This window comes from Apostichopus japonicus, chromosome 2 (genome assembly GCF_037975245.1).
Source record: "Apostichopus japonicus isolate 1M-3 chromosome 2, ASM3797524v1, whole genome shotgun sequence".
NCBI lineage: Eukaryota > Metazoa > Echinodermata > Holothuroidea > Aspidochirotida > Stichopodidae > Apostichopus > Apostichopus japonicus.
Genome location: NC_092562.1, coordinates 15440121 through 15452350, shown reverse-complemented (window position 1 = coordinate 15452350; position 12230 = coordinate 15440121). Strand labels below are relative to the sequence as shown.

Below are 12230 nucleotides of genomic sequence, written 5' to 3'. Positions count from 1 at the left end.
CCCAGTCCTCATGTTGTATACGGAAGCATCCGGACTGTGGGCCGAATAGTTTGCGGATCCCTGGTCTAGTGGATCATTGCCCAGTCCTCATGCTGTATATGGAAGCATCTGGACTGTGGGCCGAATAGTTTGCGGATCCCTGGTCTAGTGGATCATTGCCCAGTCCTCATGCTGTATATGGAAGCATCTGGACTGTGGGCCGAATAGTTTGCGGATCCCTGGTCTAGTGGATCATTGCCCAGTCCTCATGCTGTATATGGAAGCATCTGGACTGTGGGATGAATAGTTTGTGGATCCCTGGTCTAGTGGATCATTGCCCAGTCCTCATGCTGTATATGGAAGCATCTGGACTGTGGGCCGAATAGTTTGCAGATACCTGGTCTAGTGGATCATTGCCCAGTCCTCATGCTGTATATGGAAGCATCTGGACTGTGGGCCGAATAGTTTGCGGATCCCTAGACCAGATCACGCTGCAAGGAACAGATTTCTCATGAATGGCTGGTAGCTGAAGATGTTACAAAAACAAAGAAGCAAATGACTTAATTTGATACTTGATAAAGACAGTTTGAGACAAACGAAGCAGCTTTCGAATCAAACACAAATAGCCACATCCCTGCGGATGTCATAGTAGAATGATTCAATGAAATACAGTAACCAAAAACTTAAGAAGGCTACTCAAGAAAGAATTTTTTTTTTCCTGAAAAGTTTGAGCGATGTACAGTAAATTAATAATAGTATTGTTTCAATACTGACCGAAATCATGACCAGTGGGTATCATTGTGGAAATTGAGAGGTACACACTAGCATATTATTAAGATAGATTCAACCACACCTCACCCTCCCCACCCCCTCCCCCTCCCCCTCCCCTCCCCCTCTCCTACCTTGAGTTTGTTTACTTTTGTTATATCTTCTTCTTGAGTGAGAGGAAATTTAGTCTGTTTATTTAGAAATAAACTACTTAAATTCATGTTCTTTTTCCTATATAACAGTGTTTAGAACATTCCACTAGCTCCAGAGAAGCAGTGGACTTGTCAACGACTCTATCTCTCAGAATTCATTGCTTTTGCTATGAAGGCTCCGATGACATCACATTCAGCTTGCACATAGGAGCTGTGACGGTCGGGACTCCAGTTGACGTATGGCCGATTAATTCAATCCCCGTCATACCAACGGCCCTGGCCAGGAATCTAGCTGGCCCTGTCAGCATCAGCCAACTGCAAAATAACCACAAATCTGGGTGAGAACCCCCCTTTTTTTCTTTTTTTTGGGAGACAGTTTCACTGGACTCTTTCTTTTGAAAAATGGCGATTAGTGGTCTTATACTGGCTCTTTTAATATGAGTAGGTTAACATATTAATGCAGTATTAACTGATGATGGGAGACTCGTCAAGAGATTCAGAAGAATGAATGGAAACCTGTTCCTCTGTTCATGGTGTGATCATATGATGTCATATGTAGGACTCGTCCTATGAATTAGAAAGCAAACTGTAGGCTCTGTTACTGTATATCAACTGTAAAAAATATAACCAGAATACTCATAGAACTGCTAGATATCTGTTGGTGATGCTATCTTCAATACTTGTACTTTCTGCCGAAAACCTTACCAAACTTTAAACCAACAAGATTCCAGTGGATGCAAACTACACAGGAATTGTAGTTGCAAGCCTTCAGAGTGTAGTAGATACTGAAGGAAAAGGAAGTGGGTGTTGAGTGGGTGTTGAGTGGGTGTTGAGTGGGTGTTGAGTGGGTGCGCAGTGCTAAAATGTTACCACTGTTTGGTAAGCTACAGTAAAGAGATAGGATAGTGCATAGATGTTGAATGTAGGCAGGTGAGTATATAGTCTCTCAAGGATTTTAACCAACCCAGTCAAGTTTTGGGGTGTTGGCTCTACGATCACCTACTTGTAAATCCCTTTGTTCTATACTTATGAGATTCCAGCTTCCACTTAGGCTTATGAAGGAAGCACTAGTCATGGAGTAAGGAGAGGCAGATAAACTTAAAATAGTTTCTCGCTTTCCCGTAACTTTATCCACTGAACAAATCTCAATTTGCTGCATCAAGGAACTTCTTTGAATATCAGTCGTACTAATCCTTAAGTCACAATTTAATTCTCTTAAAAATGTCTGCCAATACCAATGTTAGACTTGAAAACCCCAGGAGGATTTGTTTTTTAATTTGACCGGCAGTCTTACAAGATTTGCTGAGTGATAATAACGAAAAACACATTGATGGATGATCACAGCTCAGAAAATTTGGTAAAGACACAAAAAATTTCAAATGAGAATATTGGGAAGACCATTATGAAGATATTATGAAGAAAGTAGGGATAGCATTGGTCAGTGGCGGCGCCAAGGGGGGGCTTGGGGGGGCTTTAGCCCCCACTGAAGTAGTCAGCCCCCCATTAGCCCCCCCAACTGAAATAGGCAAAAAAAAAAAAAAAACCTCATTGAAACAATATAGCCTACCCAAATTTTGTCAGCCATAACGCAGTGCTACAATGGTCAATGGAAATTTTGATGAATTTTGTTCTCATACGGCAATGTCGTGTGCATTTCACAAACAGCGTGTATACAGACTAAAACAGGAGTTGTGTCAGAGAGCGCGATATAATAATTGAGCAAAGGAATTGGATCTTTCACAGCAGGTAATATTTTAGTGATACGAAAACTGTGAATTGGTATCTTCCATTCTAATTTGACTAAAGTTACTCACAAAAAAATGCATATTTTTGGAGAAATTTTCAGGTGACAAAAGCCTCGCTAAATGCCACCATTTTGCATGTAGGCCTTTCCAGGATTGGGAAAAATTTTATACCCCTCCCCCAGGACGGCGATCACTCAATCTTGTAAGCCACCCAAAAAATTGGCTCAGCCCCCCCTTAGCCTCCCCAACTAAAAATTCCTGGCGCCGCCACTGGCATTGGTGTAGAGGCACACTTAGGCGATAAAGGAGGTAGATAATAATCTATAAACTTGGATTGGTCTACAAGTCTTGGGCTTTCCCATGGTAGTTTGTGATATTAACAGCTCGGCAACATAATAATTTCTAGCATTTTTATGCCAAATTTTGCAAAGACTATCAAGATTGATTCCATTCCATAAATCCTGTTATATGTATGTAGCTCTTAATCTTAAGTATCTCTAAGTTTGAGTAATCTAAGAAGTGTTTTACACATATTTGAATCAAGTTCTCACGTTGAGCATGAGTTGTGACTCACATTAATGAAAACAACTTATCTGGCGAACGAATTTGTCAAAAAACTCGCTCCCGGGATTGTAAGTATTTACTCAGGGATTTGCTGTCTTTTGAATGATACAAAATATTGAGGTGCGGGCTCTTTCTCCAATCATTGTTGTATCCTATGGTACATTTGGTAAACTTGATAACATAGAGGTTGCTTAAATTACTTAAACTGAATTAAAGCTGCTTGTACTTGATATGACTTACAAGGATGTTTTCTCTCACATACGTTTTTATTCTCATTTCTTTTCTTGCTTTGTTTCGTTTCTTAGGTTTATAACCATGGATCAAACTCGTAAGCTGCTTCTCCTGCTAGACACCGATCCAAAGGCCTATTCGTTGCCGTTGGTTGGAGTGTAAGCAAACATCATTTTCTTCTCAAAAGTTTTCAGGGCATTAGACAAGGATGTGTGCTTTGTGTGGTAGTAGAATATTATCAAGTCACTTTTATTCCCTCAACCTTTCAAAATTTGTTAAATGTGTAAAAGTAAGTTGGCCTGACGTTTCGATCCTAGCAGGATCTTCTTCAAAGGCTAAATGACAAGTTTTGTTAAAGTTAAAACCTGACCTGATGTTGCAATCCAATAATGGTCATTTTTATAAAACTGAAACTTTTGAGTTGATTTAAAAATGGATCGTCATAATTTGCTGGTGAACAAAATTGTACAGGTTTGATTTATATCAAAGTTTACTCCACTCCTCTTTAATTTATGGTGTGTTTTTCCACAAGAGGGTCTTCTAGAGTAACGTGAGATCTTGTCAAAGTCTCAGATTTCCTCTCAAAGTTCTTAGATGGTACTTCATTTATTGAAACATTATCCCTTTGTTTTCCTTTCTTCATGACAGCTGGGTGAGCGGTGTCAACTACGTGCACAGTCCGGTGGTCTATGCAGCCTGTTTGAAATTCCTCTTTTCCAAGAGTATTCAGGACAGGTACGACTCGATTTAACTCACGTTTTGTATTGAGTATGACCTAGATCTATCTGGACTTGGAATCCCTATATGTACATTTGGAGCTGCTGGTTACATATAGAAAAAAGGAAACCTCAAAATTAATTTGCTTCCTTACTTACCTGTCTCCACACAACTTACACACTATTGCTCTACCACGTCGAGAGTTGAGCTGCTAACCATTTGGCAGTGACCTCCCGGGGTGATAGGTCACCTCTGGTCAATCTACCTTCCTCCTTTTCCCTTGTTCTACTGCTCCCAAAGTTTCTAACCACCAAAACAAAGGACAATGAAACTAACCAGGAGAACACGGTTCTCCGCTAGTCCTTCTGGCTTATGAAATGGCAAAATATGGGTGGACAGTGGGCAATGGTAAAGATTCAAATATTTTGAAAGTTTTTCAAAACTCACCACTACGAGGGGAGAGTCCTATCCAGTTCTGTAAATTCTTCTTTTTGATCTTGGCTGATCAGTATTTTAGTTTTATTAACAGTTATTAATGAACACCAAAACCATGTATTAAGTTCCGTTCCAGTTATTTCTGTGTTTTATATTTTCTCGACATTGTCATTAAAATGTTGGACTTTTTATTTTTTGTTACAGGGCAACGAGTCCATCCAGTGGTTTTGTACTGTTGCTGTACTCGCCAATGCACAAGCATCCCTTGTTCTTTGAATGCGAAAAAGGAGACACTTACCACAATTTAGTGTTTGACCTCATTGGTTGTAAGGAACAGCTGCATTTGTATAGGGTAAGGAAAAAAAGCATTTTAATCCATGTTTTTGAAAGACATTACTAATATTATCAAAAGGAGACTCAAACATGTCATTATTGGTCGCTGTGATTGAGATTATGACACAACTTCCCCCAAACAGCTACGGAAATATATCATTCCGGATTTAGGTGAGATCACATATTTAATGTTTCCTCACACGCAAGGATGAAGAATTGATCAAGTCTAAATATATCATCACTGAGCCACATGCACTTCAGTTGTTTTTTATTTTTTTTATTTTTTACAATGTTTATTGTCTGTTATGGGGATGTTTCTTTTTTGCAACTACTGAATCTAAAATATTGAACCATCATAGTATGAGCTAATGATGTCATCAGTTTCTGTGTCAACATTCTACCTTGAAAATAAGGGGAAAAAAGAGAGAGTATAAGGTTTCAGATCTTCGATTTACTAAACTAGGATATGATCCCAAACGGAATAAGAGTTCTTGTTTTCCTAGCTGTTTGAGGGAGTTGTTCCTTCTCCAAAAAGATGTCAATCATATAAGCAAAAGATAATGGTTGGGTTTTTGTGTCCCATATGTAATGTCACAGTGAACAAATGAGTTTTGTTAATACTGCTTAATAATCCCACCTTCCTTGGTTAATGTAGCAGCTGCAGCTGTTGTTGACCTACAAAAAACAAACAGCGTTTGTTTACTTTAATACTTTTAATGGTATTTTCACCTGTCATGAAACAAACATGGCAAATTGCTGCCGTTAATATAATGTTCAGATCATTTTTCGCCACCTTACGACTTCACAGGATATCTTTTCACTGTGTTTGTCTTCAAACAGCTGGATGCATTGGAATGTTGCGTGCAATCTCTCACAATACAAATACACTTTTTTATGAAAACAATTATGTCAGAACAGATGTTTTTAAAAAAACCTTTTTTTTTCTTTTTCACACCATTGACAAATGCCTATACTTATTGAGTCGTCCCTTAACAATCTCACTAGTTGCTAGAATGAAAACCGGTGGAAATTGAAACGAAAAATAGCCATATGATCCCTGACATGAGACCTAACCAGCCGCTTTAACAGTGATTCAGCAGCCTTTATGAGAGCAATCGTCTCCACTTTTCTCGGTGATGTTACCATGGTAGCATACTCCATATAGATTTTTCCCGTTGAATTAACACACAGAAATATCACTAGTTCAAAAGTTACTGTACAGACTCACTGCATAGCTGACAAAATTGGCCCTTTGTGACACCTTCAGTTGTCTCCATCATGACCTGCAGATTTTTAGTTAACGAAAGCATATGTCACTCCACAGGGAACAACTTAGTGTTCAAATTTTGTGGGCTCTGAATTTTTAATCTCATTGAAGACTATAGTTCCTGTGTAGAAAACTGCTATACAACTTTACACATGTATAGCAATTTTGGCCATTTTGTGTAGCATTTTTGCAATGTGATTCTGGATAAATTATTCCCCAACATGTAGACAAGCCCTACACTGCTCTTTGATGGCCTATAGTGGTCTGATGAGTGCCTGCATTTCCCCAATTTTGTCACCACCACAGTACTTCCATTCTTTCACTACAACATCCAAGTCCCCCCCCCCCAAAAAAAAACAAAAAAACACCTGTGTGTGAACATCTTGAAAAAGAAGTTTTCATGGATAAGAACACGTCGTCGTTGGAATGATATAGCCTCTGTATGGAGAGCCCGCCATCACGAAGGCTGTGAGAAGGATCACATTAGTGCGAGTGATCACTATTAGGCTTGATACAGAATCATTGGCTACTCACCAGTTACAACTATTGGTAAGATTGTACTGTATCCAGCTGTGTAGTTTCATCGGTTTTCACTTGCAGCATGCAGACGGTACCGCATCCTCTGATGTTCACTTTGAGTTAACAGCAGCCAGGGATGGGCCCAGCAAAGAATTGTTCCTGCAGGCGTCCAGACGTTTTGAACCGAGCTCAGGGTAAGACTGGATCAACGATAGCATTCTATGTAGTAATCATTTATTCATGCATTGATTCATCCAACCATCCATTCTTTTATCCATTCCTTCATTCATCCATCCATCCATTCATTCATTCATTCATTCATTCATTCATTGTTGCCAACAACATTTGTGTTTTATACCAAACATTGATTTACTGTATTTTATTTGGAATTAATCAGTTGTTAAGACCATTAATAGATGATAAGATGAGATGGTTTTTATATATCCCTCTCCTATCCATTTTAACCTTTTTGGTTTTCCTATTTGAACATATTTCATTTTATAAAAACATACATTGCAAATTCTACTTAAGTGTATTGTCATTAATACTTTGATACATAGATGGCAAATGTCTTGCAATATCCTCAGAAGTACTTTTTTCTTTAAAATTCTGGTGGAAGGTAAAAGGACAGAGTGGGTACAGGTTGAATAAGCTTGCCTCAAGTAAAAAAGAAGGTTCTTTACGTTAATTTATTTAATTTCCTTTAGGTGTTTCTAATCTACAGTACATGTTTTCTTCTCATTGCCTGGTTAGATCATTTAAGAGTCAGACAGGGACGCCAACATCATTTACAAACTCGGATCCACATCTGGTGCCAAGGTCGAGCCCTAAACCAACGTTAACGACGGTACTTCAGTTCATTACTTTTCGGTTAATTAATAATGCTCTCTCAGTGGAGAACAAATATTTAAAGGATGATAAAAAAAATCTGTAACAAAGTAGTTGTCAAATATCGATTGACCTGAAGCTGACACTTTTACATTTGGTATTATTAATCCAGTTCATTCCAATTTTCAAATCACTTTTGGAATGTCTTTTATACTCTTGCATGCAAAGAGAACCTTACTGTTGCTGGACGAGCTCCCGCAAGCTAAGCTTCATTGTTTTGTGATGTATACCTGTTCACTTGACCTTAGAACTGTCTGAGAGCAGACTTTTTCTTCTTGCGTGAAAAAGGGAGGTTGGGAGGTATATGGAAATGTATGGTCATAGCAATGAAGACACAACCATTGCTTAAAGTTCTGTCTCATGGGATCAATGTCAAAGTAGTGAAGAGAGAATGGACATTTTCTCTTTTGTTCTTCCGCAGAGTCCTTCCATTCTTTCATCTGTCCCAGAGGTGTCCCTCATCTTTGACGATACAGAAAATACCACCCCAGGAAAGCGGTCTTCGCCATTTGTTGGACCGGCCAGACCAGGACCCCTAAGAGATCTGAACCAAAGTCAAGCAGAGCTGAAAATGAGAACTTCTGTTATCTCAACTCAACACAGGAGATTTTCTGCATCCTCTGCACAGGGTCACCTTCGAACGGATGAAGGCAAAGGGGGTTTCGACAGAAGGAAATCTTGTGGGAACTCGACGAAGAATTGCGAGCGGGATACGACCGCTCCTGGGGTACCTGCGGGGGGTAAGGAGAAAAGGAAGAGAGGCAACTACAGTAAGAAATCAAAAAATGGAGGTAGATCCAGAGACCAAGAAGAGATGGTAGATAGACCATCTAATTCTGGACAAGATGGAAACAGAGATATACCCGATCAAAGAGTTAAAAGTTCAGATGGAGGTCTCCCTAGTAGGCAACATGGAAATGATTGGCACAGAGAAAAGCAAGAGGATGGTTTGACAAGGGGCAGATTTGACCAGCAGGGCAGAGGAGTGAGTCCTCTTATGGGGCATGCTTTACAAAATCAAACACACCCATCGGCAATGCCGCAGGGTGGTACGCCTCCTTCCTGGGGACGGATCCAACGACATCAATCAGAAAGTGACCTTGGCCGTGTCATGACAGATGCAGCACCACAGATGAGGCAACCTGTAAGTAACTATGGCTACAGTCCATTACAAAGAGATGACAAGAGATGCCAATATGAAGATCCATCTCATTACTCTGATAGTGAAACAAATCCTCCAGGACTACAAGGAGGTTACTCCACCAGCTGTGGTCTGTGGCAATCTCCCAAGCAGACCGGATGTACCTTGCAGTCAGGACAGCCTCTCTCAGTACTGCAACAGGACCAGCCAGTAGCAGCAGCCTCACAACAGCATCAGTCACAGCAGAAACAGTTATCACCAAATCAAGCCAGGTTACAACATCAAACAGAGCAGCCGATTCCAAGCTCACAACAGCACCAATCTCTCAGGCAACATTCTCCGCCGAATGAACCGAGGTTGACGCATGTACAACAGCCAGTAGAAGCCTCACAACAACATCAGCAGCAGCAACCACTGCAACAACAGTCACTACCACATCAACAGCCGTCTCTGTCACATCAACAACAATCACGGTCACATCAACAACAGTCTCTACCAAATCAACAACAGTCGCTGTCACATCAACAACAGTCTCTACCTTATCAACAAAGGTCGCTGTCACATCAACAACAGTCGCTGTCACATCAACAACAGCATGGAAAAATGAATGGCATCAGTGGGGACAGCTGCAGGGAAGAGTCTGCTTTTGTTCAGCTCAAGAAACAAGAGAAGATGATAGAGCAGCTACAAGAGCAGGTATATAACAGTTTGCTATTACCCATCTCTAATTGATGCATTGTCCAGAAGAGAGGAATCATTTGTCGCAGTTTTCAGAAAGATATGTTTAGATAGACAGTGTACTATACCACATAATCTTAATGTTAAAACATGGATTTTGTCGACTTTCTAGATGGTAGGTGGATTAAATGCGGCCCCTGCATGTGGCCCTGGAGCAAACTTCCGGCGGCCAATTGTCCTTTCATTGAATTTTGAGCTTAAATTTCAGCACCTGATTTCAAATGACGGCAATTCTTTTGTGTTAAGTTAAAACGTAATAAATAACAGCGATGTTTTTCCTTGAAGCATATATGACTGCTGCTGTACATTTTACAATGTTAATTCCACTCTATACTGTCCTCTCATATCATGCTTCAAAGCACTGGTACTGACAGTATGTACAGTTCCCTAATCTTTATCTGATTCTAATGCTAATACCACTCTATACTGTCCTCTCATATCATGCTTCAAAGCACTGGTACTGACAGTATGAACAGTTCCCTAATCTTTATCTGATTCTAATGCTAATACCACTCTATACTGTCCTCTCATATCATGCTTCAAAGCACTGGTACTGACAGTATGAACAGTTCCCTAATCTTTATCTGATTCTAATGCTAGTACCACTCTATACTGTCCTCTCATATCATGCTTTAAAGCACTGGTACTGACAGTATGAATAGTTCCTAATCTTTATCTGATTCTAAATGCTAATACCACTCTATACTGTCCTCTCATATCATGCTTCAAAGCACTGGTACTGACAGTATGAACAGTTCCCTAATCTTTATCTGATTCTAATGCTAGTACCACTCTATACTGTCCTCTCATATCATGCTTCAAAGCACTGGTACTGACAGTATGAACAGTTCCCTAATCTTTATCTGATTCTAATGCTAGTACCACTCTATACTGTCCCCTCATATCATGCTTTAAAGCACTCGTACTAACAGTTCCTAATCTTTATCTGATTCTAATGCTAATACCACTCTATACTATCCTCTCATATCATGCTTTAAAGCACTGGTACTGATAGTATGAATAGTTCCTAATCTTTATCTGATAAATGCTAATACCACTCTATACTGTCCTCTCATATCATGCTTCAAAGCACTGGTACTGACAGTATGAACAGTTCCCTAATCTTTATCTGATTCTAATGCTAATACCACTCTATACTGTCCCCTCATATCATGCTTCAGAGCACTGGTACTAACAGTTCCTAATCTTTATCTGATTCTAATGCTAATACCACTCTATACTATCCTCTCATGTCATGTTATACTGTACAAATACTTTGAAACATGACATGAAACCCCATGTTGATCTCTTTCTGTTTATTTGTACTTTCTCTTTTTTACTATTACAGATAAAATATCTCTTGCAACTTCAAACTGGTTCCATCTCATCAGGTCTGATGACCCCTCCTTCTACCCCTCCTTCCACCAATGTGCATCCAGGCTTTCCCTTCCCATCTCCAAACTCTTCTGCCGGAAAGGAAATGGGCAGCATGGATACCAACCACCAGAAGAGAGAAGCAGGCCACGTGTCGGGACCGGAGAGTTTGCTGCCGAAACAGATGGCCACTATCTCGACTAATACCGGCCAGAGTTTGTTTTTCCCCGAATCCCCGTTACGATACTCCACACCCGGAAGGAGAGGCGGCAACATCTCACCAAACAGTGGGTCTCCTCACAGCAGAGAGGAGGATGCGGTTCCAAACACGGCTTCCAGAGATTCCAGCATCCCGGGATCTGTGTCGGACACCGCGGTTTCAACCGACCCAGACTTTCACGTGGAGCTGGAAAATGTGCATGATGACACCAATAGTCTCGGCAAAGTAGAAATTAGGAGTTTTCCAGATTCGGGGAGTGCCAAATCTTCTCCTCAAAGGTGAGAACTCTTTGTCCTCTCATGTTCCTCTCACCAGCAAGGATAGTTAAAGTGAGATGTTGTGAGATTGAGTGAACGTATTACGAACGACTATCGTAAAATCTTTCTCATTTTCAAAACACACATCTTAACAAGTTTTGCGTTGTAAAATAGGACATAAAATATTTAGAAAATGACTTTAAACCTTGGTGGGGTTAATTCATTTGTATGTATACAATTAATGTCATGGCAGACAAAAGAGTCAGCAGACACATCTGTTTAGGTTTAAAATAGTCCTTGGTGTAAAAAAGTTTGCATTGATTTCATAGTTAATTAATGGTAGTCATGTAGTTCATAATGACTCTGAAAGTTGGATGAAACTAAGGACTTGACAGTAGTTAAATCGCTGCTGCAGTCATTACTATCGGCTAATTTTGACTTTTATAAAGTTTTATCTCATAGATAACATTGCTGTAGTAATGTGAGTAAGATCTGGTGAGAGTAGAATATGGTTACGAAAAGGTAATCGGCAACTTTACGGGCAAACTTTGATGTAGCAAAGTGATGTGAGCTTTGGTGGCCAACCTTCATGCACCACTTTTAACAACAGTTAATGGATGACTTTAAAAAGAAATTTTCGTATTCCAAGTAAAAAGAAAAATTTGAGTACAGGATGATATTGCTATAGCTATTCCTAGTTTTCACGAAATTTAATTTTAAGATATGTTTCAAATCTGGATTGCTCCTTTAAGTCCAAACTGATGATGACATCAGCTCCTCATTTGCAAACAGGCCTAAATATTAATGTTATTTCATTGTTTTATAAATTCTAATAACTCAAGGGAAATGCATTCTTTTAACTTCATATAAATGACTGCAGCCCGATTGGACGATATTTGACA

At 39.8% G+C, this 12230-nt stretch overlaps 1 protein-coding gene across 1 annotated transcript in view; it reads left to right on the top strand.

Annotated features, from left to right (window-relative positions):
• The window catches only part of LOC139979565 (uncharacterized), a 36631-nt gene that overhangs the window by 19171 nt on the left and 5230 nt on the right, over positions 1 to 12230 (top strand). Inside the window, exons 6-13 of the mRNA XM_071990505.1 lie at positions 990 to 1237; positions 3514 to 3597; positions 4088 to 4174; positions 4796 to 4943; positions 6792 to 6904; positions 7464 to 7557; positions 8020 to 9435; positions 10826 to 11349. Coding sequence (XP_071846606.1) covers positions 990 to 1237; positions 3514 to 3597; positions 4088 to 4174; positions 4796 to 4943; positions 6792 to 6904; positions 7464 to 7557; positions 8020 to 9435; positions 10826 to 11349 — 2714 coding nt within the window. The remainder of the gene's footprint in view (positions 1 to 989; positions 1238 to 3513; positions 3598 to 4087; positions 4175 to 4795; positions 4944 to 6791; positions 6905 to 7463; positions 7558 to 8019; positions 9436 to 10825; positions 11350 to 12230) is intronic.